Source organism: Alosa alosa, chromosome 22 (assembly GCF_017589495.1).
Source record: "Alosa alosa isolate M-15738 ecotype Scorff River chromosome 22, AALO_Geno_1.1, whole genome shotgun sequence".
Lineage (NCBI taxonomy): Eukaryota > Metazoa > Chordata > Actinopteri > Clupeiformes > Clupeidae > Alosa > Alosa alosa.
In genome coordinates this window covers 11,846,100-11,873,962 of record NC_063210.1, presented here as the reverse complement: position 1 = coordinate 11,873,962, position 27,863 = coordinate 11,846,100, and the positions used below count along the sequence as shown (strand labels likewise).

Here is a 27,863-nt window from a genome sequence, read left to right as displayed (position 1 = left end):
AATGATACTGGCCTCTGCTCCATTGCTGTTTCTCAGTACGTGTAAGTATAATTATTGTTGTTGTCGACTTTGGTCCACTCCAGATCTAGGTGAGTCTCAGAACGGGTGACTGCATTTACCAGAGTAACATCAGGAGGAACTGAATGGGGAAGCAGATATAAACTCAGATGATTGGATGGCCACAACATGAGAGAGATTTGCGTTAAGGTTAGAGAATGTAGAAGACATTTTGCATTACAAACAACTTAAATATTGAGAAATTGAAAATGTAGGAATTTGTTTAGATGAACGACAGAGATAAGTGACAGAAACTACTCTTATCAAAACCATATCCTGTAAAAACTTAATAGATAGGCTTAGGCTTTTATGTGCTTTGATCACCAAACTCAAACTGCTTATATTTGGGAAAGGCTTCTGTATGGGCCAGGCCTTTAATTCCTTTCCCAGAAAGCCTTTACTCTAGTTTGGCTATTACCAGACCAAGCTCAATCTGTTAAGATTGAACATTAGTCTGGGGAGTTTGCTCTGTATTTTCTACATGCTCAAGAGGCGTGATCAACGGGCATAGTTCAAATGACTCTGCACGGAATTGGATAGTCCTTCAATCAATCAGACCAACAATCCGGGTGCACCAGGTGGATAAGCCAGTTTGTGACTGGTCCCCGCAGATTTGTAAGGGAAGTAGGATAGAAAAATGTGGAGGTTTCCAGCCTGAGCTGCAGGGCGAAAACAATCGCCGGCAGATTGGGCTGGGTTTACCCAGTCTATCTTTACTCAGCAAAGATGGGATATGTGATGTATGATGTACTACATAGGAACTGAACATGAGGGAACATGCCTGTTACTGCTGAGAAGGTGCGTCCTGTGCTTCTCACTCCATCAAAAACAGTGAAGAGAGTGAAAGAGTAGTTTGTTCCAGCAGAGAGAGATGAGACTGTGTGTTTCACTGTGGTTCCTGCATCTGATCCAGCGATGTCAACCTCTGCTCCATTGCTGTCTCTCAGTATGTAATTGTAGTTATTGTCGTTGTTGACTTTGCTCCATTCCAGCTGTAGGTGGGTCTCAGAGCGGGTGACCACATTTACCTGAGTAACATCGGAGGGAACTGAATGGGGATAGCAGACATGAATTTACTTAGATGAGTTGATGGTCACACCAAGAGAGATATTTGCATTTAGATTGCAGAATGTAGAAGACATTTTGGATTAAAAACAACATAAATATTAAGGAATCGAAAATGGAGGAGTTTGTTTAGATTAACGACAGTGATGAGTGGTACAAACTACAATTTACCAAATCCATATGCCGTAAAAACTTGATTGATACTTCAGGTTTTATTTGATCAATCGCAAACGCAACCTGCCTGCTTTTATTTGGGACAGTTAACTATAAGTGCCAGGCCTTCAATTCCTTTCACACAAAACCTTTGATCGGCAAAGATGGAAAATGTGATGTATTTCATTGAAAGTGAACATGAGGGAACATGCCTGTTACTGCTGAGAAGGTAAATCCTGTGCTGCTCACTCCCTCAAACACAGTGAAGAGAGTGAAAGAGTAGTTTGTTCCAGCAGAGAGAGATGCAACTGTGTGTTTCACTGTGGTCCCTGCATCTGATCCAGTGATGTTTGTCTCTGCTCCATTGCTGACTCTCAGTATGTAATTGTAGTTATTGTCGTTGTTGACTTTGGTCCATTCCAGCTCTAGGTGAGTCTCAGAGAGGGTTGCCACATTTGCCTGAGCAACATCAGGGGGAACTAAAGAGGCAGGGAGGGCAATTATCAACATTAGGAAATTAGTGTTAACGATCATCGATCATAAAATGAACAATTCCTTTGTTTCTATACAGAGATGATGTCAGTGAGGTGAAATTGGGTCAGGAGGGAACTCACTTGTAATCTCTGAGAATGTATACCCTGTGCTTCTCACTCCCTCAAACACAGTGAAGAGAGTGAATGAGTACTTTGTCCCAGCAGAGAGAGACGAGACTGTGTGTTTCACTCTGGTCTCCTCATCTAATCCAATGATACTGGCCTCTGCTCCATTGCTGTTTCTCAGTACGTAAGTATAATTATTGTTGTTGTCGACTTTGGTCCACTCCAGATCTAGGTGAGTCTCAGAACGGGTGACTGCATTTACCAGAGTAACATCAGGAGGAACTGAATGGGGAAGCAGATATAAACTCAGATGATTGGATGGCCACAACATGAGAGAGATTTGCGTTAAGGTTAGAGAATGTAGAAGACATTTTGCATTACAAACAACTTAAATATTGAGAAATTGAAAATGTAGGAATTTGTTTAGATGAACGACAGAGATAAGTGACAGAAACTACTCTTATCAAAACCATATCCTGTAAAAACTTAATAGATAGGCTTAGGCTTTTATGTGCTTTGATCACCAAACTCAAACTGCTTATATTTGGGAAAGGCTTCTGTATGGGCCAGGCCTTTAATTCCTTTCCCAGAAAGCCTTTACTCTAGTTTGGCTATTACCAGACCAAGCTCAATCTGTTAAGATTGAACATTAGTCTGGGGAGTTTGCTCTGTATTTTCTACATGCTCAAGAGGCGGATCAACGGGCATAGTTCAAATGACTCTGCACGGAATTGGATAGTCCTTCAATCAATCAGACCAACAATCCGGGTGCACCAGGTGGATAAGCCAGTTTGTGACTGGTCCCCTTGAGATTTGTAAGGGAAGTAGGATAGAAAAATGTGGAGGTTTCCAGCCTGAGCTGCAGGGCGAAAACAATCGCCCTGCAGATTGGGCTGGGTTTACCCAGTCTATCTTTACTCAGCAAAGATGGGATATGTGATGTATGATGTACTACATAGGAACTGAACATGAGGGAACATGCCTGTTACTGCTGAGAAGGTGCGTCCTGTGCTTCTCACTCCATCAAAAACAGTGAAGAGAGTGAAAGAGTAGTTTGTTCCAGCAGAGAGAGATGAGACTGTGTGTTTCACTGTGGTTCCTGCATCTGATCCAGCGATGTCAACCTCTGCTCCATTGCTGTCTCTCAGTATGTAATTGTAGTTATTGTCGTTGTTGACTTTGCTCCATTCCAGCTGTAGGTGGGTCTCAGAGCGGGTGACCACATTTACCTGAGTAACATCGGAGGGAACTGAATGGGGATAGCAGACATGAATTTACTTAGATGAGTTGATGGTCACACCAAGAGAGATATTTGCATTTAGATTGCAGAATGTAGAAGACATTTTGGATTAAAAACAACATAAATATTAAGGAATCGAAAATGGAGGAGTTTGTTTAGATTAACGACAGTGATGAGTGGTACAAACTACAATTTACCAAATCCATATGCCGTATAAAAACTTGATTGATACTTCAGGTTTTTATTTGATCAATCGCAAACGCAACCTGCTTTTATTTGGGACAGTTAACTATAAGTGCCAGGCCTTCAATTCCTTTCACACAAAACCTTTGATCGGCAAAGATGGAAAATGTGATGTATTTCATTGAAAGTGAACATGAGGGAACATGCCTGTTACTGCTGAGAAGGTAAATCCTGTGCTGCTCACTCCCTCAAACACAGTGAAGAGAGTGAAAGAGTAGTTTGTTCCAGCAGAGAGAGATGCAACTGTGTGTTTCACTGTGGTCCCTGCATCTGATCCAGTGATGTTTGTCTCTGCTCCATTGCTGACTCTCAGTATGTAATTGTAGTTATTGTCGTTGTTGACTTTGGTCCATTCCAGCTCTAGGTGAGTCTCAGAGAGGGTTGCCACATTTGCCTGAGCAACATCAGGGGGAACTAAAGAGGCAGGGAGGGCAATTATCAACATTAGGAAATTAGTGTTAACGATCATCGATCATAAAATGAACAATTCCTTTGTTTCTATACAGAGATGATGTCAGTGAGGTGAAATTGGGTCAGGAGGGAACTCACTTGTAATCTCTGAGAATGTATACCCTGTGCTTCTCACTCCCTCAAACACAGTGAAGAGAGTGAATGAGTACTTTGTCCCAGCAGAGAGAGACGAGACTGTGTGTTTCACTCTGGTCTCCTCATCTAATCCAATGATACTGGCCTCTGCTCCATTGCTGTTTCTCAGTACGTAAGTATAATTATTGTTGTTGTCGACTTTGGTCCACTCCAGATCTAGGTGAGTCTCAGAACGGGTGACTGCATTTACCAGAGTAACATCAGGAGGAACTGAATGGGGAAGCAGATATAAACTCAGATGATTGGATGGCCACAACATGAGAGAGATTTGCGTTAAGGTTAGAGAATGTAGAAGACATTTTGCATTACAAACAACTTAAATATTGAGAAATTGAAAATGTAGGAATTTGTTTAGATGAACGACAGAGATAAGTGACAGAAACTACTCTTATCAAAACCATATCCTGTAAAAACTTAATAGATAGGCTTAGGCTTTTATGTGCTTTGATCACCAAACTCAAACTGCTTATATTTGGGAAAGGCTTCTGTATGGGCCAGGCCTTTAATTCCTTTCCCAGAAAGCCTTTACTCTAGTTTGGCTATTACCAGACCAAGCTCAATCTGTTAAGATTGAACATTAGTCTGGGGAGTTTGCTCTGTATTTTCTACATGCTCAAGAGGCGTGATCAACGGGCATAGTTCAAATGACTCTGCACGGAATTGGATAGTCCTTCAATCAATCAGACCAACAATCCGGGTGCACCAGGTGGATAAGCCAGTTTGTGACTGGTCCCCGCAGATTTGTAAGGGAAGTAGGATAGAAAAATGTGGAGGTTTCCAGCCTGAGCTGCAGGGCGAAAACAATCGCCGGCAGATTGGGCTGGGTTTACCCAGTCTATCTTTACTCAGCAAAGATGGGATATGTGATGTATGATGTACTACATAGGAACTGAACATGAGGGAACATGCCTGTTACTGCTGAGAAGGTGCGTCCTGTGCTTCTCACTCCATCAAAACAGTGAAGAGAGTGAAAGAGTAGTTTGTTCCAGCAGAGAGAGATGACTGTGTGTTTCACTGTGGTTCCTGCATCTGATCCAGCGATGTCAACCTCTGCTCCATTGCTGTCTCTCAGTATGTAATTGTAGTTATTGTCGTTGTTGACTTTGCTCCATTCCAGCTGTAGGTGGGTCTCAGAGCGGGTGACCACATTTACCTGAGTAACATCGGAGGGAACTGAATGGGGATAGCAGACATGAATTTACTTAGATGAGTTGATGGTCACACCAAGAGAGATATTTGCATTTAGATTGCAGAATGTAGAAGACATTTTGGATTAAAAACAACATAAATATTAAGGAATCGAAAATGGAGGAGTTTGTTTAGATTAACGACAGTGATGAGTGGTACAAACTACAATTTACCAAATCCATATGCCGTAAAAACTTGATTGATACTTCAGGTTTTTATTTGATCAATCGCAAACGCAACCTGCTTTTATTTGGGACAGTTAACTATAAGTGCCAGGCCTTCAATTCCTTTCACACAAAACCTTTGATCGGCAAAGATGGAAAATGTGATGTATTTCATTGAAAGTGAACATGAGGGAACATGCCTGTTACTGCTGAGAAGGTAAATCCTGTGCTGCTCACTCCCTCAAACACAGTGAAGAGAGTGAAAGAGTAGTTTGTTCCAGCAGAGAGAGATGCAACTGTGTGTTTCACTGTGGTCCCTGCATCTGATCCAGTGATGTTTGTCTCTGCTCCATTGCTGACTCTCAGTATGTAATTGTAGTTATTGTCGTTGTTGACTTTGGTCCATTCCAGCTCTAGGTGAGTCTCAGAGAGGGTTGCCACATTTGCCTGAGCAACATCAGGGGGAACTAAAGAGGCAGGGAGGGCAATTATCAACATTAGGAAAATAATGTTAATGATCATCATATCATAAAATTAACAATTCCTTTGTTTCTATTTGGAGATGATGTCAGTGAGGTGAAATTGAATCAGGAGGGAACTCACTTGTAATCTCTGAGAATGTATACCCTGTGCTTCTCACTCCCTCAAACACAGTGAAGAGAGTGAATGAGTACTTTGTCCCAGCAGAGAGAGACGAGACTGTGTGTTTCACTCTGGTCTCCTCATCTAATCCAATGATACTGGCCTCTGCTCCATTGCTGTTTCTCAGTACGTAAGTATAATTATTGTTGTTGTCGACTTTGGTCCACTCCAGATCTAGGTGAGTCTCAGAACGGGTGACTGCATTTACCAGAGTAACATCAGGAGGAACTGAATGGGGAAGCAGATATAAACTCAGATGATTTGATGGACACATCAAGAGAGAGATTTATGCTTAGGTTAGAGAATGTAGAAGACATTTTGCATTACAAACAACTTAAATATTGAGAAATTGAAAATGTAGGAATTTGTTTAGATGAACGACAGAGATAAGTGACAGAAACTACTCTTATCAAAACCATATCCTGTAAAAACTTAATAGATAGGCTTAGGCTTTTATGTGCTTTGATCACCAAACTCAAACTGCTTATATTTGGGAAAGGCTTCTGTATGGGCCAGGCCTTTAATTCCTTTCCCAGAAAGCCTTTACTCTAGTTTGGCTATTACCAGACCAAGCTCAATCTGTTAAGATTGAACATTAGTCTGGGGAGTTTGCTCTGTATTTTCTACATGCTCAAGAGGCGTGATCAACGGGCATAGTTCAAATGACTCTGCACGGAATTGGATAGTCCTTCAATCAATCAGACCAACAATCCGGGTGCACCAGGTGGATAAGCCAGTTTGTGACTGGTCCCCGCAGATTTGTAAGGGAAGTAGGATAGAAAAATGTGGAGGTTTCCAGCCTGAGCTGCAGGGCTTAAAACAATCGGAGATTGGGCTGGGTTTACCCAGTCTATCTTTACTCAGCAAAGATGGGATATGTGATGTATGATGTACTACATAGGAACTGAACATGAGGGAACATGCCTGTTACTGCTGAGAAGGTGCGTCCTGTGCTTCTCACTCCATCAAAAACAGTGAAGAGAGTGAAAGAGTAGTTTGTTCCAGCAGAGAGAGATGAGACTGTGTGTTTCACTGTGGTTCCTGCATCTGATCCAGCGATGTCAACCTCTGCTCCATTGCTGTCTCTCAGTATGTAATTGTAGTTATTGTCGTTGTTGACTTTGCTCCATTCCAGCTGTAGGTGGGTCTCAGAGCGGGTGACCACATTTACCTGAGTAACATCGGAGGGAACTGAATGGGGATAGCAGACATGAATTTACTTAGATGAGTTGATGGTCACACCAAGAGAGATATTTGCATTTAGATTGCAGAATGTAGAAGACATTTTGGATTAAAAACAACATAAATATTGAGGAATGAAAATGGAGGAGTTTGTTTAATTAATGCCAGTGATGAGTGACACAAACTACAATTTACCAAATCCATATGCCGTAAAAAACTTGATTGATACTTCAGGTTTTTATTTGATCAATCGCAAAAACCTTTGCTCAGCAACCTGCTTTTATTTGGGACAGTTAACTATAAGTGCCAGGCCTTCAATTCCTTTCACACAAGACCTTTGATCGGGTCAAAGATGGAAAATGTGATGTATTTCATTGAAAGTGAACATGAGGGAACATGCCTGTTACTGCTGAGAAGGTAAATCCTGTGCTGCTCAACTCCCTCAAACACAGTGAAGAGAGTGAAAGAGTAGTTTGTTCCAGCAGAGAGATGAGTTGTTGACTGTGTGTTTTGCACTGTGGTCCCTGCATCTGATCCAGTGATGTTTATCTCTGCTTCATTGCTGTCTCTCAGTATGTAATTGTAGTTGTTGTTGTTGTTGACTTTGGTCCACTCCAGCTGTAGGTGAGTCTCAGAGAGGGTTGCCACATTTGCCTGAGCAACATCAGGGGAATTGGTTTTATATTGTTAACGTCACTATTTGCATGAGCCACGACTAAAATGACTTCCGATAATATCAAACATGTTCAAAGGCGTGCGTACAATTCCCATGATTTCTGTCCGACTTCTGTCATATGACTAATTGCTGTGACAGCATAAATATTGAGGAATTGATCATTCAGATTTCACAAGGTGGTGAGTAACACAAACCACTCTTATCAAATACCTTTATTTGGCATGAGTGAGCGTGGCATTGGTAGCAGATATTGCCTTGGCTGTGATGAAGTTCAAAGTCCGAGTGCCACAGGTAATCACAGCCATGGTGCTATCTGTTACCAACACCACAACTAAGAGTGCCATATTGCTTTTATTTAACAGCGCCCAGGTGGGGATGTCCTGAGATATCGCCACTCACGGTGACCCATGGAATGCATCTTGTCAAATCATTATCTAATAAATAATTAGACCGAATATATTTAGAATATTCACAAAAATAAATGTAAAATATAGCCGCACGCGGCAATGGCGGGCCCGAGCACCTGCGGGCCACAACCCGTGACATTTCAGAATCCAACAAAGTACCAACGTGGTGCATTTGTAAAATGTACATATTTGATGTGTGTGCTATTTGTTTTTGCATGTTATTTTCTGGCACATTTACTTGCTTGGCCAGGTGGGGGCAAAGGCAGGCCCATTGTGTGTCATCATAATCATAATAAATATTAACCTGAGAAATTTCAGATTATTCATTGTAAGCAAAGAACATTTCTGATACACTTTTTGGCCAGATAGTGGCGCTATATTAGGCATGTGAATTACACATGTGAATATCATCACAATAATGATATCCAATATTTTGTAAAGTTTCAGATCAACCCATAAAGGCATTAGCAATTTCTGGCACATTTCCTGCTTGACCAGGTGGTGGCGCTATGCAAGGCAGGCCCATTGGGTGTCTGGATATCATCATAATTATAATATTTATTAACATGAGAAGTTTCAGACCATTTATTCAAAGCATAGAGCATTTCTGGCACATTTCCTGCTTGGCCAGATGGTGGCGCTATGCTAGGTCTGTGAATTACGAATGTGAATATCATCACAATAATGATATCTGATATTTTATAAAGTTTCAGATCAATCACTTAAGGCATTGTCCATTTCTGGCACATTTCCTGCTTGGCCAGGTGGAGGCGCTATGTCAGGCAGGCCCATTGGGTGTCTGGATATCATCATAATCATGATATCTATTAACCTGAGAAGTTTCAGACCATTCACTCAATGCACTGTGATTTATGACACATTTCCTGTTTATGTGGTGAGATATTAAAATTATATCAAATGATTTATGACACATTTCCTCTCTATTTCCTCTTGTGGTGAGATATTAAAATCATATCAAATATATAACATATCAAAAATCCCTTCACAATTTAACATCAGCGACATCTTGGCGACATCAAATTTCACATGAATCTGACAAACCATCTAGGAGGAGTATGTTCAAATTGATCATGTGAAATCAGCATAATTGCCATTCTTTCTGTTGCCAGTTGGTGGCGCTATGCCAAACATGCATTATGGGCATGTGAATATTATCATTAACATGGTCTTCAATGACCTGTGACATTTGCACGATGAATTATGACACATTTACTGTTTGTGTCGAAGGGTATTAAAATTCATAATTTCGCCATTTCATCAAATTACAACATATCAAAAAAAGGCTTCACAATTTAGAATCAGGAACATCTCGGCGTCATGTATACCAACTTTGACATGAATCGGATCAACCGTCTAGGAGGAGTACGTTAAAATTGATCATGTCCACAACGCACAAATTCTCAATTACCTCACTTCCTGTGGGCGTGGCTAATGGCATGTTAATACAAAAGTTGTTTGTTTTTGGGAGTTACATACACCCACCAAATTTGGTGTGTGTATCTAAAACTATATGCCAACCACAAGTCACAGTGACATAAGGGGGCGCTATGGAGTTCCTGGGCAACGCCCGGTGCCAAGCTTTTATCCCTGTCTATTTACTGTATCACTTGATGTGTGTGCCAAATTTCATGCGTTTTCACCCATGGGAAGCACCTCTTTTGGCATCATGATTCATCACATATTTCATCACATATTAGTCTGCACAAAATCCCAAATACCTCACTTCCTGTTGGGCGTGGCTAATGTATTGTACATACGAAAGTCGTTCATCTTGGGGAGATACAGACACCTACCAAATTTGGTGTGTGTAGCTGGAAGTATATGCCCACCACGGGATCAGTCATCTAAGGGGGCGTAAGGGGGCGCTAGCGAGTCTCTGGGCCATACCCGGGGCCAAGCTTTTTTACCTAGCTGCGATGCGTGACACCTGAAGTGTGTGCCAAATTTCAAGAGTTTTCGACCATGTTAACCACGTCAAAAACAGGAAAGCAAAAAAGTGGAATAACAATAATACTGAATAATAATAATCCTTACAAAAACAATAGGGCCTTGCGCCCTTCGGTGCTCGGGCCCTAATAATAGTGAAAAATAATAATAATATTAATCCTTACAAAAACAATAGGGCCTTGCGCCCTTCGGTGCTCGGGCCCTAATAATTGTCATTTAACCCTCTAGGTGCCACGGTCGAGTTTACTCAACAAGATGCGGTACTGAATAAAAGGCCGATTTAGTCAAATAGGGTGTCATATTTCGTTCGACCTCCACTCCACTAGATGGCAGACATGTCATACGTCATCCCCGAGTCCAAAAAAGGTCATGCTTTAAACAAAGCTTTCAAGCTTGTATTGAATCAGTGCGTGCAATACCGGAGCTAGTGTGCATGTGAGCCACTTTATCAGAGCGATATTGTCAACGTCAGCGAGTATTTGCATTAGATTATCGTCTAATGGCATCAAAAAAGTTTACCCGAAATGAAGTGTTGGGTCTTCTATTCGCGGACCCTGATTCTGAAGGGGAATATCTGCCTTCAGAAAATGACGGTGATTCGTTTAGTGAGGCTTCAGATGCATCCCTGCCTTGCAATGATGCAGCTGGACAAAGTGAGAGTTTAGCTTACACCAAGCACAAACGTTGAATCGTTTGTGGTTTTACCACGGAGCAAGATATTTCATCAGGAGCCACTTCCGGGAACCCAGATCGCACGAGGGGGGGTCATAATCCCCCTTTATGCAGAGCAAAGGCAGCGACTGCTCCATTGAAGTCTATGGGCATAGCTCAGAATTTTACCACATATGTTAAGGTCTTGGTTCTATAGAGTTAGGAATGTGAATTTCGGGCACATTTTCATGATCCTCAAACCCTTCTGAACATTTCAGGTACATTTTTAGCATTTTTGAGCATTCCAGTCTGGAGAAAATCGACTTTATATCAGATGTGCGCCGGTTATTTATGCCGCTGCTGTTGGCGGTTACAACGTCACGCCATCAATACGTCATCGACACGCCTTTTTATGCAGACAGGATTCGATCCCCATTTCGCGCCCATAGACATGAACTACGACGAAGTATCTTGCTCCGCCTTGGGTGTTCATCGGGAAGTTAGCAGGGTGTTTAGTGGTGTGGCGAACGAGGCTGGAGGTAATGTCCATGTAGCGCTAGCTTCTGTCTTCTGACCGTGTGCCTCTCCGCAATCGCGGCGACAGTATAGGGTTAATTTCGTCAGACTAGATGAGAGGAAATATGTTCGTCAACGACCTTTTTTTTCATGACTAAGACGAGACGATGACGAGACGGCATTAATGTCCTGAAACACTAAGACTATCTAAAGATGCATTATTGTTGACAAAAAAAGACGAGACTAAAATGTTTTGCATGAAATAAAAACTAAGATAAAATCTCTCTCTTCATTTTCGTCTACAAAATAAGAAGACAGAATATCTAGCTGTTACGTTTTCAAAATATTCCGAATGAGTTCATACGCAACAGCTTTTCTGTAGGCTAGTCTATGTGCTGTTGCTGCAACCCTGTGGCTACAACACGAAACTACATAGAACAAGAACACTGGAGATTTATGCCAGAGTTAGCAAGCTAACTACCTAAGCTTTATGCCACAATGCTACATACCCAGAAGTTGAAGCTTCTCTCATACAAATTAACATCCCCCAGAATGTCCATACGAAAATGTTCATCATGTAATGTCAACTATTTAACTAGTTACAGTAGACTGATGATGCAAGGTTTGCTAGCAAGTAAGCTAATATGGAAAGTTCGCTAGCAAGTTAGCTATGGCTAAGATGGAGAGTCTGTTTGGGGAATGTGTTGTGTTTGGGAGCATATCGCCATCTAGCAAGGCAGAGTAAAACATTAATACTTTGGCCTATGACAGTGTTTCTCAAACTTTTTCAGTTTCAGGACCACTTAACTAACCCTAGCTAAAAAAAAAAAAAGATTAGACCTACTTCAACAGTAGCCTATAATTAGTCTACACAATAGGCCTACTCACTGAACCACCTTGCTTATTGTCTTTGCACTTTGCTTATTGTGTGGATTCATACTGTATGATTTAAACTGGCATATCTTAGACAGTAGACAGTGTTGCAGAACTGTTTTTACATACAAGTTGGTTCAATATTGCAAACAACTCATATATATTATATTTTACCACATCTGGTGTGAAACACTATTTGACTCAAATGGTAATCAGAAATAATTTGTTATAAAAAAGACTAAAATGTGTTGACTAAAACTGACTAAGACTAAGATACCTTTAGTTTTCTTTTGACTAAAACTAGACTAAAATGACGAGACTTTTAGTCGACTAAAACTTGACTAACAAAAATGATATTTGAATGACTAAATATGACAAAGACTAAAAAGGACATTTCGTCACAAGACTAAGACTAAGACTAAATTAAAAATAGGTGACAAAATTAACACTACGACAGTAACGTGGTGGAGCCTTTGTCTAATGCCACTGGGTATGTTAGACGAGGTCGAAGTGCTCATAGGACAGTTAGGGGGGAACGTAGAGGCAGTGTGGGGAGTCGCAATGAGAATGACAGTAGGCCTAGTCCGAGCTGCGCAAATTCTCTCCACTCGGCGCGCGCGCGAGGCAGATCTGGCCATGCTGCTCGCAGCAGGAGCAGAGGTGGTGACACGGGGCAGGGGAGCCATTAGGCCATGCATAGTCTATCACAAGATGATGGGAATGCCGGCCCTGTATGGATAGGGATAGGGAGTCATTATCTCTACAGCAAAAGGCCTGCTACATAAAAAAAAAATTGTCAGCCATTTATTAGTAATGATTTACACTGTTGATTTGCTATCTATTTCCCTGACCATAGGACATACACTATGTGTTCTTTTTGTGTGTTCATGTCCTTGTGATGTGTGCGTCTTCGTCAGCTAAGAAAAAAACAACAAAAAAAAAAACATCAACAAAAAGAAAAAAAATACTAACATTGTCTCTTGTCTTGTCTCGTCATCTCACTCCTGATCTGTGCCTTGCCGTGACAAGTGAGCTTTTGCACTAAACAAGTCTTGTCTACATGTGTTTGTGTGTTATCTGGATGATATATATGTGCCCCATACATGGAATCAGAGTGCCTACTGTAAATGGAAAATCTCTACAGCAAAAGGCCAGCCTAGCGCTACATGCATTTGGTTGGTTTCTGCCATTTATTAGTAATGATTTAGACAGTTTGTTTACTACTTACTATTTACCTGAGCATTCAGTATTGTGCAATATAGCATACAGAAGGTGAGGGACACTTTGGGGGGAAAGAAGTGGTGCATTTTATCATTCAAACATGCAACTTTTCATGAAAATTCTATAATCCAAGATGGCTGCCACCATATGACGCCATAATATGCAAATTAGATATAAACATTTAATCTCTACATAAACTTTGGGTCATCCTTAATATTTCTCTAATTTACAGAAAGTGTCTATCTCTTATCAATTTTAAGATATAGCCTCTTGAAATGAAGATGTCAAAATTAAACGTTTCGAAAAAAAAAACCTCAAGGGTTAAATTTACATCAGAAATTACAAGAGAACTGGAGATTAAGAGAGACCCAATTATTGCTAGTATAAGTTTAAGTATATATAATCTTTTGATCCCGTGAGGGAAATTTGATCTGTGAATTAGTGAAACACGCTCTGCACACAGTGAACACACAGTGAGGTGAAGCACACACTACTCCCGGCGCAGTGAGCGGCCTGCAACAACAGTGGCGCTCGGGGAGCAGTGAGGGGTTGGGTGCCTTGCTCAAGGGCACTTCAGCCATGCCTACTGGTCGGGGTTCGAACCGGCAACCCTCCGGTTACAAGTCCGAAGTGCTAACCAGTAGGCCACGGCTGCCCCAAGATGCTAGATCAATGTTATATGAATAGAGAAATAAGGCTAAGGGAAGCATAACAGTATCTTTGGTTCTCAATGCAAAATTACATGTTGAATTGAATTGAAACCCAAATTCATTTAAAAGTAAATGCAGTAAGATTGACTGATACTGACCTTCCTAAAATACAATTCCAAAATATTTGGTTGTTTCCAGAACCTCACAAGTTATATATACTGTAAGACCAATAGATTGTTGATCAACAATCAACTGCTATTCGCCTTATTCACCCGGCGGCCAGAACGAGGCTCCAGGGTACACTTGCCATTACACCTCAGTGCAGCAGATGGTGGTAATGCACTCTGTTTGCAAAGCTCACCGAAAAGGGTTCACTGGCCTGTTCTTCTTCTTCAGTGAGTTTTTTTTTGACAGTTTGCAAACGGAGTGCATTACCTCCACCATCTAGCCTGGGTGTTCCCATGCTGCCTTGCGCGCGATTTGATTCACGCTGCTAAGGCAGCCTGGAGACCATGGAGCAAATTTTCGCCTGAGATAGGGGACCAATCACAGAACAAGGGGGAAAGCAAGACGATGATGAGCTATGCACAGACGCATTTGATAGACATCCGTGGCACCCAATAAACGGATCTGGGCATTTTTTTCAAATACGAGAAAATTAACGATTGGTTCCCAGACCACGTCTCATTGAGAAGTGGTGGCGCTAGCCAGGCTATCCATCATCTGCTGGACTTAGGTGTAATGACAAGTGTACCCTGTAGCCTGGCTCTTTTACTCTCTCTTTACATTTGTACTAGCCACTCACACCTGATAGCACCTGCACACTAAAGAAACTGTTTAGCTGCCTTGACAACATTAAATCCTGGATGGCCAGTAATTCTTCAACTTAACTCTCCTGATACAGTTACACTGACTCCCTGTCTCTCAACAGATCAACATTAAAATCCTGTTGATGACATTCAAAGCCCTTCAAATAACCTCTGCCCTCCATATATCACAGAACTTCTACAGATGTACACACCCTCTCGTTCACTACATTCATCTAGCCTACAGCTGGATTATTGTCAGTACTAAACATCAGGCTCACCACAATGGTAACCATGCTGCACCCAAACTCACTCCCCTCACACATTTGTGCTCTCGACTCCATCTCACAATACAAAACGTTTTTTAATTTGTGTACTGATTATTATTATTATTGTTTCTGTGTTTGTAAAGCGACCTTGGGTGCTTTGAAAGGCGCTATAACAAATAAAATGTATTATTATTATTATTATTATTATTATTATTAAATAATAATAATGTTGGTAAAACGAAGTAATGTTATTTGGCTTCCACTGTTCTGTAATGCACTGCCAACCTGCACAGTGTAGTCAGAAATTAATTTCAACAAACAAATCAGTAGTGTGGTTCAAAGCAGTCTTTATCAGCTCAGAACCATAGCTAAGCTAAAATAACTCAATTTTTTTAACTAGACATTTTGCATCCAGGACAGTGAGTAACATTAAAGGCATTGTTATATTTCTGTGTGTAATTACACATTTTTGAACAATTCCCTCATGTAACAGACAATGGATCCTAATGTGAAAGACAGGGAAAGTCTTCAGTAGGTATTTGAAAATATTATTCTCTTATTGACATTTATATTAACTTACAAATATTTGTATGCTTTTATAACACACACATAATTATATTGGCACAATACATAATTATCTCTTGTTGCAGAACTGTCTTATGAAAGCAGTGCACACAAGTTTTTCATACGTAGACACACAAATATTCATTCTCACAGATCCATCGACCAACCATCACCACCACCACCACACACACACACACACGCACACACACACACACGCACACGCACAGACGGACAGGCACAGACACAAGCACAGGCAGACACACACACACACCTGCACAGGCACACGCACACACGCGCACGCACACACAGATCAAATATACATGCAGGAAGTGGTAGAGAATAGCTGGGAAATTTACCTTGTGGAGTTGAGGGAGTAAGTAAGGTCATTGCTAACGCTTCTTTCTCCTGCAAAGACAGAAGAACTTCAGGAGCATTTACCAAAAGAGATTTATAAATGGGACTATGAAGATACCATACCATAAGGCATTAAGCTTTTTCATTACTTCTGGATACCTCTGGCTCTAAAATGTTCTTAAACATGGTGAGCTCTCAAAAGTGAATGTAATATTTATCAGTATAAGCCAGCAGAAGACATTGCCACATGAATGCCACATCAGATTATGTCTAATAATAGGCTGGATTACCAATCCAGTAAATACTCATTGATTCCATTATAACTATCTCACTCAGTTAGTTGTACAGTATACACATTCTTAATTGCATCTAAAAAAGTTATTTGTATTCATCATTGTTGAATTCTACATGGTGTGATGTCATAAAACAGTGAAAATACCATAGGTGGACTTAATGCATTCATCATTTAATTAACACCATTTTGAATATAAAATTACAATACAAATTGCAGTTATAACCTATGAAGTGAACTATACGTGATAACTACACCTTCTGTCATGTACACAACATTGTTAGGAAAGATTGCTTACCCACAGAGGAGCTACACACAGACTAAGGAACCACACCATAAACTCCATTGTTACAGCCATGTCAGTTGTGTCAGCAACGGACTCTACGTCCTCTAATTCGGTCTTGGAATTTATTATGCTGAATTAGATTGGTGGTCCAACAAGGGGAGGAAGTGGCAGTAAAATGCCAGGCAAGTGTATTATGCAATCTCTTCCATCTCTGCATCAACACCATCTTAACACCATCTCCTATCTTAACATTTACATTGAAGTTAATAATAAATGAACTTAATATTATATTCCCATTAATTTGTTAGTGGGGAAAAACCCTGATAATTATTGCCTTATACGCCCAAGTCATATGAGCTAGTGAACAGTGAAAGGTTACCTTTTGCTTCTATATGAACTTTCGGTAGCGTGTAGAGCATGTACAGCTCTGGGGTATTCACATGATAAAAAGAAAAAAATACTCATTGTTATAAATCCATCCACAGTCTGTGGATCTTTCTAACAAGGCAGTAAGGTCCTTCTTCATCTCAGAGAGAGGGTTGCTACTAGGTTTAATGTAATACTCGACGATGGCATTCTTGAAGATATATTTATCATAATGTCACACCACCACCTTTGGTGGTGTGCAGTGGAGATGACAGGCACACCAGTAAGAAATATGACAATAACAAACAGCAGAGGGCAACAGAGAGTTGAGGTGCAGAGCAATAATCCCTACGTCACAACACATTTTTTTTTCTAACTTGCAATCTGTAATGTATGTGAGGACGCATAGGACATGTTGACCTATTTAGATTTGGCAAATTATTATGCTTACTGTTAAAATTTAACAAACCTAAGAAAGGCTTCACCCTGGCTTGTTCAGGAATCTTGCTTTAAAATAAAAACTATCAGGCTAAGGTGTTTCAACTCAACAAAGACCATAGATCTTTTTTTGTCCAATGCCACTTGCATAACCAGCTCTACTTTTTTGAACGCTTTAAACATTGCTTTTAAATGTTAATTGGTATGTAGGCTGCATGATTAAAGTTTACACGTAGTTGCTAAGTATTTAAGGATTTTTCTAAAATTTTGGGTTGACACAAGGTGACTACTATCAACGAGCAGTGTAAAGAAAACTTCAGGACCGAGAGCACAGAGGGCATTTACCTGCTAACTTCAGCAAGTATTAAGTCTCAGTAATGACTATATTTCAAATCACATGAACTAAAATGAACCCAACAGCACACCTTTTGTGAGATCAGCAGTTGAGGACATCTACATCATAGAAAGAGCCACAAAGGGTGAGGGTTTAGGTAATTTGAGGGGTGAAGCATATGATTACTAAGTTACCCTAGTCATTATAATGTGGCCTCACACTTGTTTGTATTTAGCAAGTTGTTTAAAACTTTGCCAGTCAGAGGGTAGCACCACATACAGTATGGGCCGACTCACTGGATCCTTTCTGAGGCTACATTTGTTGCTGACACAGGCATGACCCAAAAACTAATTCTGCATGAAAAAGCAACTGTGACGCCACACAGAACTGTCTGTTACATTCATGTCTGTATGTCAGATAGTACATCTTCCTCTTTTGTCCTGTTTTGTTCAGTGGCAATGCAATTTTCCACCCACATCAGGGATATCCCATACATTTAACTATACGTTCTCTGGCGTCAAACAGGGAAAAAATGGTTGGTGGGGTGGAGATCTATCTAACCTACACAATGAGTCAGCACGTTGTGGTTTCAGAGTTCCATTCTTATCTGTTCACGGCCAGACATACAGCTATAAAAACAGTCTTTATGTTGTACTGTATGTACAGAGTACACAAGATGAAACATTATCCAATGCATGGTGCTGGAAGTGGCTTGAAAACTCTATTCCAAATCAGCTACATCATACATGCATTTTCAGTGCACAGACCATATTTGAATATACAGTCATCTATACATTTTTTTAAATAATTAAAAGTATACTGTAATCTAATATAAATCTAATTGAATACTACTACTACTAATAATAATAATAATAGTCTAATGATCTATGGGCTAACCATCCTACATCACACATTAGATTGTCTTGTCTTGACAGTTTTACATTAAAGAAAATAAACTAGTCCCACTAAATGGCCATGACTTTTCAGCAGAATACAGCACTTATCTACAAAATGAAAACATACACTATGTGATGGATATCAGTAAATAATAGTATGCTTAGATTTTCTTTTTTCATAAAATGCTTCTCTGAGATACAATTAAAAACATTCTGTCTGAAGAAAGAGAGTAGGATAATAGAAGTATTACCAAAATCCTCATACTGTAAGTACAATATACAACACCCAACTATTAAAATTGATCAAGCACACCAGATTTTCTGAAGTAATAATATACAAATGCAAAAGTCTGTTTGTTTCACTGTACTTTATTCTTGATAATGTTGCCCAAATGTGGTTAAAAAGTGATGCACCGAGTTGCATGCAACAGGGAATGTGTAACCAAGTAATACAAAGAGCTTACTGCTGAGTAGAAGCGAGGAAAATACAAAAACTACCCTGCTGGAATGTTTGATCTATCCATGACTGAGAACTTTCTAGCACCAAAAACTATGATAGATCTTGGTGTTTAACCTTGAGGTATTGCACTGGAAGTGATTCAGGTTTATGCTAAGGAGTATACAGAGGTATACAGAGGTATGGCTGTCATTATTTTATGGTAAGAGAACTACCTTCACGACAGAGGAGATGATGTGCATCCATGCTGTTTTACATTACTCTAATAACCAAACACATTCGAAATATGATACGAGTATGATGAGGGTCATTTGTAAAGCCATGACGTTCAGCATAAGTAGACCAATTCTAATGTATTTAAAGCAGCACACATGCACATCCTACAAAACAGGCTTTTGAGCACCACTGTCTCGCCTTATGAGTGGCACTTACTGGCACTCGCTGTTCAGAGAGTGTGTTTATCAAACAGATAGTCTCCCATGTTGCCGTGGGGCTCACTGGACGTGAGGCGGGTAAGACTGCCCATGTAGTCACCCAGCTTCTTGATGGTGTCATGGCTGTCTGTCAGGAAGTGGCTCTCCAGGTAGTCGCACAGCTGGAACACAATGGATGGGTAAGTAACTGGGAAACTACACCTGGCACGTAACTGAAGCCGTTCGTCCGTTCGTGTTTGCGTCTGTTGCAACAATTAGCTTCCACTGTAACTAATCAAAGTATCTACACCAGACGTGATGGCGGCACATAAGTTCAGAAATAACAGACCAGTCTTTTAAAATGTTTTTTTATGCATAAAAAACAGATTGCTTCAGTTACACGCCAGCCAGGTGTAGCTTTCCTGTAATGGGTTCAGCAAGCATATACTAATCGCCTTCACTAAAGCAGACAGACATAAAGATTCACAGTCACCATAAGACATGTTATCGCAGACAGACATGCACATGCATGTACATGTAATGCAACTCTGGTTATCTTTATCCAACAGTTTCTCTAAAGGACTTACATGGGGGTCGCCATGGGTGCCGGCAATGCGATGGACATCGAGGATGGAGTTGTTTAAAGCCTTCTGATAGTCCAGAGAGAAACTGATGGCATCCAAACCGCCACGCCAATCCTCACGAGTAGGCTTCTGCAAAATGAAACCGACCGACATATTACACAACTCCTGTTGCAGTAACCAGAAACAAACAAACACTGAGGATAATGAGCACACAATAACACACACAACAATGCACAACCTCTGATTAAAACAATAAAATAACCTGTTTCCAAAAAGTACAGTAAAGCCGGCAAAACTGTGCTTCTCTTCTTCACAGTTGTTCTTTTACTGGGTTTTTTTTTGGTCACCATAATTCAAATGTAAAGGCCTACACACACACACAAATGTCCAGTCAAGTAAGTGGAAGTCATACAGCAACGGTCTGCAGTAGGATTCTGCCGCCTCTGCTGTTCTGGAACTCCAGCAGACTCTCTGCCTGCTCCCTCTCTTTCACAGAGCGATCAAGGAAGAAACTAGAGAAGTTGGGCAGGGCCACATCATCCCTGTCAAAGTACATACCCTGGGGAAAGTATATAATAAAACATAGGTTACTGTTATATCATCACAACAGAAAGTATCTACTAATTGTAACAGAATTCAATATGAACTTCGGGAAAAAAAACATTGTATCTTACCAGTGCAAGGTATGTGTAGGATGCCGTCAGCTTGATGTTGATGAGTTTATTAATGTTTGCCTCACTTTCCTGGTGGTAATTGTGTTTCACGGCGGACTGCATTTCTGAAAAACAAATACAAACAGTTGTGAAGGAGAGAAATGTAGCCCAATTACACTGAATTGCAGCGTTAAGGTAGGCTACAACAATAGCCTACTTCTGACCTCCCCTTAGCCTAGCCTACGTACAGTACTTGCCTCTCTGCATGAAACAACTGAATGGCGATTATGGCAAAATGCGTAGCCTACTCTGCTCTGCACTTATATTGCGAACCCACAAAGAAAACACAGCCAGGTCAGTGCTGACGTTTCAAATCTCACCACTTCGTCATGTGCTTTTGCGGTCGTAAAAAGTAAGGAATTCATCATCCTAAAGCCTACTAAAACCCAACATATCCTAATTCAGAATTGAATACGATAAGGGATTACTAAGATGGTAATGTTGTCCTTCCAAACAAATGAATTTGAGTTATCTTAGCTACAACACAACCCCACTCGATATCTTGCAAACAAATGCCCACTTCTTGCGTGGGCGATTACCTGTTTTTACCAGTAAAACTATGCAAAGAAATACAGTGATGCATCGGTGAGAAGAAACATAAAACAGTAGCTTACCTAACCTAAGGTGTCTCCCCTGTTCCCCCAATGTTGTCTTGCAACTGCAACTGAGGTCCGTGATGTGAACTTTCCAATATGGCCGCAAAAAAATATTTTCGTCGAAATAAAAGACCTCTTGAAAGTGTAGGCCTACAGGCTGCGCTTCATAAACCTAGGCTAGGCTATTCTCGATTTGTATGCTAAACTTTTTTATTTATTTTAGTTTTATATTTATATATTTATTCATTCATTCATTCATTCATTCATTCATTCATTCATGTCCAAGGCAGAAATGTCAGGAAAAAAAATTGAAATTAAATTGTGTAAGCATGATTAAAAATCCATGCAAGACATCAATGACGTCTTAAAGTGCCTTAGGAACATTCTACCAGAAACACACATTTTTACTTCTTAATGGGAAACCAGGCAATGTTTTCGTGTTAATTAATCATCTTCGTAAGTCGGTATATGGTTAAATGACTCATTACGGGGCGAATGAAGGCTCTCTCGCCCGCCCCTACTGCCTGTAGGAAGAATATCCCACTTGCACGCTCCGTGTATCCTACCCGCCGAATCGAAGCAGGATCAGTTTACAGCACAGAGGCAGGCTAACGAAACGCTAGAGATTGTTGCAAACGCGGTGTATAATGGCAGAGCCGGGCGGTTAAGCAGCTTAAACCCTTGATGGAAGACGAAAGAAAAGGGAAAGAGCTTCAGACCGAAATGCAGGGGAGTTTCAGAGAGAAAAAAGCATCAGGCTTGCCTGGTGTCCCTTTAAAATCTTGGGGGATGGGGGGCAATATTCTTTAATCTGATCAGTCATGTGGAGGACATGTTAAACTATGAGAAACACCTATTCACCTCAGGGTGTTTTTCTGCTTGAATAACATAATCTTAGGTATTCAACCCTGTCTCGCTCTGTCAAACAAATAGGATTTGCCATTTTCAAAAGTGAAATTAATACATGAAAAAACATCTGATAGGCCTAATGACTGATATATTCCTCTATAGAAGAACTAACAAAAATCAATCATGTAATACTTTTTTTAATTCACTGTACAATTCCAAGACAAATAATGTAGGCACATTTCTAGTAGAATCCCCCTTTGATATAAGCCTATTTATCCCTGAGGAGACATGGGTTAGCCTACAACCTGTCTTTAGCATTTTTAAGGTAGGCCTAGTAGACTAAGTGGTAGGAGCCGTTGTGCATATTATCAGGACAGCCAAAAACCAAAAAACATGGCAAAGGCTACAAATAAATCTGTCTTTCAAAGAGAAGTTATCCATCACTCTCCTTTTATTTAGTAAAGTCTTATGACTTTCAGTCAGTGTTGTAATTTTTTTCCAGGTTTCATAGGGTTAGGGAAAAGTTCACCTGTTCACCTTCCTGTTGAAAACAACTTGATTCTCAGTTCTATAAAGTATAAAACATATAGGCCTACTATAAAAAATATTAAAAAACCCTACAATTTTTAAACATATTTGGTATCCTTTATTGACATAAGTTCAGGAGGTTTCCTTTCCTGCAATCTTTTATGCCACATTATGTTGTGCTCTTATATTGACATCTGTTTGTAATGGGGTTACTGTGCCTTTAAATTTCTTGAAGAGGCCCATTACAGGAAGTCTACAGTTAGTACTACTGCCATCTGGTGGAGGGAATATTCATCACATATCATGTCTTCTGCCTGCCTATTGTCTGTAAATAGGAAATACTGAAAAACTTTAGAAAGTAAATGTACCACATAGTGGTACAAAATATGACCGCCACTCAATCCTGCACATTCTCTCCACAAAAATAAATTGTGTATGTAAATGAGTGTGTGCAAGTGTGTGTTTGCTTTTTATGTATGTGCTTCTGTGTGTGTGTGTTTGCTTGTGAGTGTGTGTGTGTGTGTGTGTGTGTGTGTGTGTGTGTGTGTGTGTGTGTGTGTGGGGGGTAATTAATGGTGTGTGTGTGTGTGTGTGTGTGTTTACCTGTGTGTGTGCATGCCTGCATGTGTGTGTGTGCAGTGTTTCCCACAGAATTGAATTCTATTTGTGGTGGTAGGTGACGGGGGTGTTCACAGTTTTGAACAAATTTGCTCAATGTGGTTATGATGCTAACGGATTTAATCACGATTTAGTCAGTCGTCTTCTACTGTATGCCAACAACAATCCTTGCAGGATGTTTAATGTTTTCTTTAAACGTGCATCCAGGTTTGTTGAGGGACAGAGACACAAGGAGAGGCTGTGCAAAGATGCACATAGCCCTACAATGAAAGGATTTCATCCAATTTAAGTAGTACAGTATAGAAAATCATTGTGTTGATAATGTGGTGGGACACGTGTGTGTGTGTGTGTGTGTGTGTGCATGCATGCCTGTGTGTGCGTGTGTGTTTGTACATGCGTGCGTCTGTGTGGGTGTGTGCGCACGCATGTGTGTGTGTGTATGTGCGTAAAGATGTAGTAAGTACATTTCAACATCATCATCCTGTACCGGCAACCCTTAGCTTAACGCCACCATCTACAGGCCGATGGGTGTGTACAGTCACTAAATGTATAAATTATTTTATTGTATGGCCCCCCATGGATGAAATTCCATGAAACTTGGTATACCCCCAGAGGCTGTCAGGTTAATCATACTACTAATACATGATCATCAGGTTATAATCAAGAGAGAGAGATTAATCCAAACCTGACCTTTGGACCTAGGTCTAATACTCATTTTATATGGGTACATCAGACCATATTACTTTACTGTATCTGGCTGGAGGGCTTGAGACAGAGCAAAGGTGTGTGCTCTCTACACTGGTGACTGCGCTTCAAATAAAGAAGCAGCAAAACAATAGCTGAAGTGGCCTTAACCATGAAAATTACTGAGTGGTTGCTGTGGCTGTCGACAAGTCATGTTTTGGTAAGTGGACTTTTATTTCTCCATGTCTCCATTTTTGTATAGTTTACAATGTCAAAGAAATACCATTTGCCATGGAGGAAACTATTACAAACAAAGATACACAAGTATCAAATGAGTGCATACAGTATACAGAACATGTTCACGATGTGACAGCTCTTAAATAGGACACACCGCAAAGAACAACATAGCCTAATTATCGGTTATCCTAGAGAGGCAGAATTCTAGACTCTTTTTACTCACATTACCAGGCCTGTCTTGTGGAGGGCACATTATGTAAGGGATAATGTATAGAACGCCGGTCATTAGGCCTACTGGGAAAATAAGTCCCTACAGGGCTTAACCGACCCGGCCAGCATGCAGCGGAGGGGTCTTGTTTCGCCTGAAGGGACTTATTTTCACAGTAATGACCGGCGCTCTATAGATTATCCCGCTTTATTATAATGCTACTTGCCAAAACGAAATAATAAACTCCCCACAATATGACTTTAGCCTACATAACCTAGCCTTTTTGTTACCGTTCATCGTGGCATTTGCTGAGAAACAAATAGTTCGCAACAACACACGCTGCTGAACTTGAATCAAACATTCTTTAGAACACAGCTGATCAACCGTCTGCTTTCACGTTTGAATGAAGTTCCAGTCCTTGCGCAGTGATATGAAAGACGTATCAGAAGCACGAAGACTATGATATGGTAGTATGTGCTATCTCTCCCAACACTGTAAATATATTATTGCAAACTTATTTTCTTTGTCAGATCACTGGTATTGCAAAATAGTTGCCATTGACAGCGGTAATTACAGAATAATGTATTGTCCACCGGTAATTTTCAAAAAATAAGTCCCGACAGGGAAAACAGAACCCCGACGCGCAGCGGAGGGGTTTTGCTTCGACCTGAAGGGACTTATTTTCTGATAATTACCGGCGGACAATACATTATCCCACTTATTACACAGCTACTTGCCAAAACGAGAAAAGAAACCTAACACAATTAATCTTTAAAAATGATTTTGCTACCGTTTCGTGTCTTCCGCTGACAAAATAAATAGTTCGCCACACAGATAGAACTTGACAGTTTCAGGTGTTGCGTTAGCATTGTGAAGAGCCGTGTAATAAATGCTTTGTATGTAGTGGATTAAACTAAGGAATGAAAGATGAATGCAAAGAGGAGTCTGTTACCAGTTATGAAGATATGAAGAAACTTATCCATGTTTTATGGCGTCTTCCATCAGCATTTTATTATCTAACAGTTTAGCAAAACCTTACACTCAAGTAGCAAATCATTGGCCCAGATTTGCCAACATTGTCAGCCTCACACTTTTTGCACAACACTACACACATTGAGACAGAAATGTCAGATAATGCCTCCTCTTTGCAGTTTCAATGCACCAAAAAATGAAATCCAAAATATACACCTAACTAATTGATCACAGCTATCAGACAGGTGTAAAGACACTTATATAACTGTAAACTCAACAATCAGTTCTAAACACTGGGCAACAGGTGAGCCCTTGTCAACAACATAAATTGAAGGCAATGTAGCACTGAGAGGAAGAGGAGGAGGAAGAGACACTGTTTTGCAAGTGTTTTGTGAGGTTTGAAAATCCGTTGCCATTGACAGTGGTCAATATTTCAGAGGTCCTTGATTTCAAAATTGTGCCTAAGCAATTGAAAAGTGATTAGACTCAAACAGGTGTTTGTACATGATGATCTACATCCTCATTCACATATTATGTTGAATAAATGTACTTTCAGCTGGCCCCCACCAACAGCCTGGGCCCTGTGTTGACAAGTGCATTGAATTCTGAAGCTCCATACACTTGTAAGTTTACCAACAGCTACAAGGGCTGTTTTCTAATAGTCCCAAAACCACCAATGATTTTAAAACATGTTTTGGTTGAACTATATTTTGAGCATGTCCAGAATAATTAAGATTCTGCATGGCCCCTTTGAGGGAGGGTGTTCTCTGATACTGATTGTAGCATGAATGAAATTAGCTTTAGTTAGACTTTAGACTTTGCACTTTGGCCATGATTTAATTCCTTTCCCAGAAAGCCTTTACTCTAGTTTGGCTATTACCAGACCAAGCTCAATTTGTTAAGATTGAACATTAGTCTGGGGAGTTTGCTCTGTATTTTCTACTACACAAGAGGCGTGATCAACGGGCATAGTTCAAATGACTCTGCACGGAATTGGATAGTCCTTCAATCAATCAGGTTTTTATTTGATCAATCGCAAACGCAACCTGCTTATATTTGGGACAGTTAACTATAAGTGCCAGGCCTTCAATTCCTTTCACACAAAACCTTTGATCAGCAAAGATGGAAAATGTGATGTATTTCATTGAAAGTGAACATGAGGGAACATGCCTGTTACTGCTGAGAAGGTAAATCCTGTGCTGCTCACTCCCTCAAACACAGTGAAGAGAGTGAAAGAGTAGTTTGTTCCAGCAGAGAGAGATGCAACTGTGTGTTTCACTGTGGTCCCTGCATCTGATCCAGTGATGTTTGTCTCTGCTCCATTGCTGACTCTCAGTATGTAATTGTAGTTATTGTCGTTGTTGACTTTGGTCCATTCCAGCTCTAGGTGAGTCTCAGAGAGGGTTGCGACATTTGCCTGAGCAACATCAGGGGGAACTAAAGAGGCAGGGAGAGCAATTATCAACATTAGGAAATTAGTGTTAACGATTATCGATCATAAAATGAACAATTCCTTTGTTTCTATACAGAGATGATGTCAGTGAGGTGAAATTGGGTCAGGAGGGAACTCACTTGTAATCTCTGAGAATGTATACCCTGTGCTTCTCACTCCCTCAAACACAGTGAAGAGAGTGAATGAGTACTTTGTCCCAGCAGAGAGAGACGAGACTGTGTGTTTCACTCTGGTCTCCTCATCTAATCCAATGATACTGGCCTCTGCTCCATTGCTGTTTCTCAGTACGTAAGTATAATTATTGTTGTTGTCGACTTTGGTCCACTCCAGATCTAGGTGAGTCTCAGAACGGGTGACTGCATTTACCAGAGTAACATCAGGAGGAACTGAATGGGGAAGCAGATATAAACTCAGATGATTTGATGGTCACAACATGAGAGAGATTTGCGTTAAGATTAGAGAATGTAGAAGACACTTTGCATTACAAACAACTTAAATATTGAGAAATTGAAAATGTAGGAATTTGTTTAGATGAACGACAGAGAAAAGTGACAGAAACTACTCTTGTCAAAACCATATCCTGTAAAAACTTAATAGATAGGCTTAGGCTTTTATGTGCTTTGATCACCAAACTCAAACTGCTTATATTTGGGAAAGGCTTCTGTATGGGCCAGGCCTTTAAATGAGACCCTCTTACGTAATGAAAATGATGTCCATTGTTAACTTTATACTCATTTGAATGCATCTGGACAAACAGTATGTTGTTCATTATTGTTTATGTGGTTACATTGCACTGATAGCAATTGCATAGGCCTATGCCTTCATCAGTATCATTTTATATCATG

At 40.4% G+C, this 27,863-nt stretch overlaps 2 protein-coding genes across 3 annotated transcripts; both read right to left on the bottom strand.

Annotated features, from left to right (window-relative positions):
- Window positions 1-32: 32 nt before the first annotated feature.
- Window positions 33-27,435, bottom strand: LOC125287943 (tyrosine-protein phosphatase 10D-like; the record flags this gene model as incomplete). Its single annotated transcript, XM_048234030.1, has 14 exons — window positions 33-139; window positions 839-1,105; window positions 1,488-1,754; window positions 1,890-2,156; window positions 2,857-3,123; window positions 3,505-3,771; window positions 3,907-4,173; window positions 4,873-4,918; window positions 4,967-5,136; window positions 5,516-5,782; window positions 5,919-6,185; window positions 6,882-7,148; window positions 26,736-27,002; window positions 27,138-27,435. Coding segments are annotated over 14 exons (3,291 nt in total), but the record flags the coding sequence as incomplete, so codon positions are not given.
- On the bottom strand, window positions 19,060-21,566 carry zgc:56095 (Ferritin, lower subunit-like). 2 transcript variants are annotated; one of them, XM_048232849.1, is made up of 5 exons: window positions 21,488-21,566; window positions 20,835-20,938; window positions 20,573-20,719; window positions 20,164-20,289; window positions 19,060-19,758 (listed from the first exon to the last, which is right to left on the bottom strand). In XM_048232849.1, exons 2-5 carry the CDS (start codon window positions 20,934-20,936, stop codon window positions 19,609-19,611), a joined length of 525 nt encoding a protein of 174 aa, XP_048088806.1. In that variant the 5' UTR covers window positions 20,937-20,938; window positions 21,488-21,566; the 3' UTR covers window positions 19,060-19,608. The 2 variants fall into 2 exon arrangements, with proteins under 2 accessions (XP_048088806.1, XP_048088807.1); XM_048232850.1 differs by having other exon boundaries at window positions 21,493-21,514.
- Window positions 27,436-27,863: the final 428 nt, after the last annotated feature.

Excerpts from the sequence above, each read along its gene's own strand:
- zgc:56095 (XM_048232849.1), bottom strand. The coding sequence starts at position 20,936 with ATGCAGTCCGCCGTGAAACACAATTACCACCAGGAAAGTGAGGCAAAC. Across the intron at positions 20,720-20,834 it reads CCTACACATACCTTGCACTG|GGTATGTACTTTGACAGGGA; the intron begins GTAAGATACAAT and ends TACTTTCCCCAG. Across the intron at positions 20,290-20,572 it reads TCCTACTGCAGACCGTTGCT|AAGCCTACTCGTGAGGATTG; the intron begins GTATGACTTCCA and ends TTCATTTTGCAG.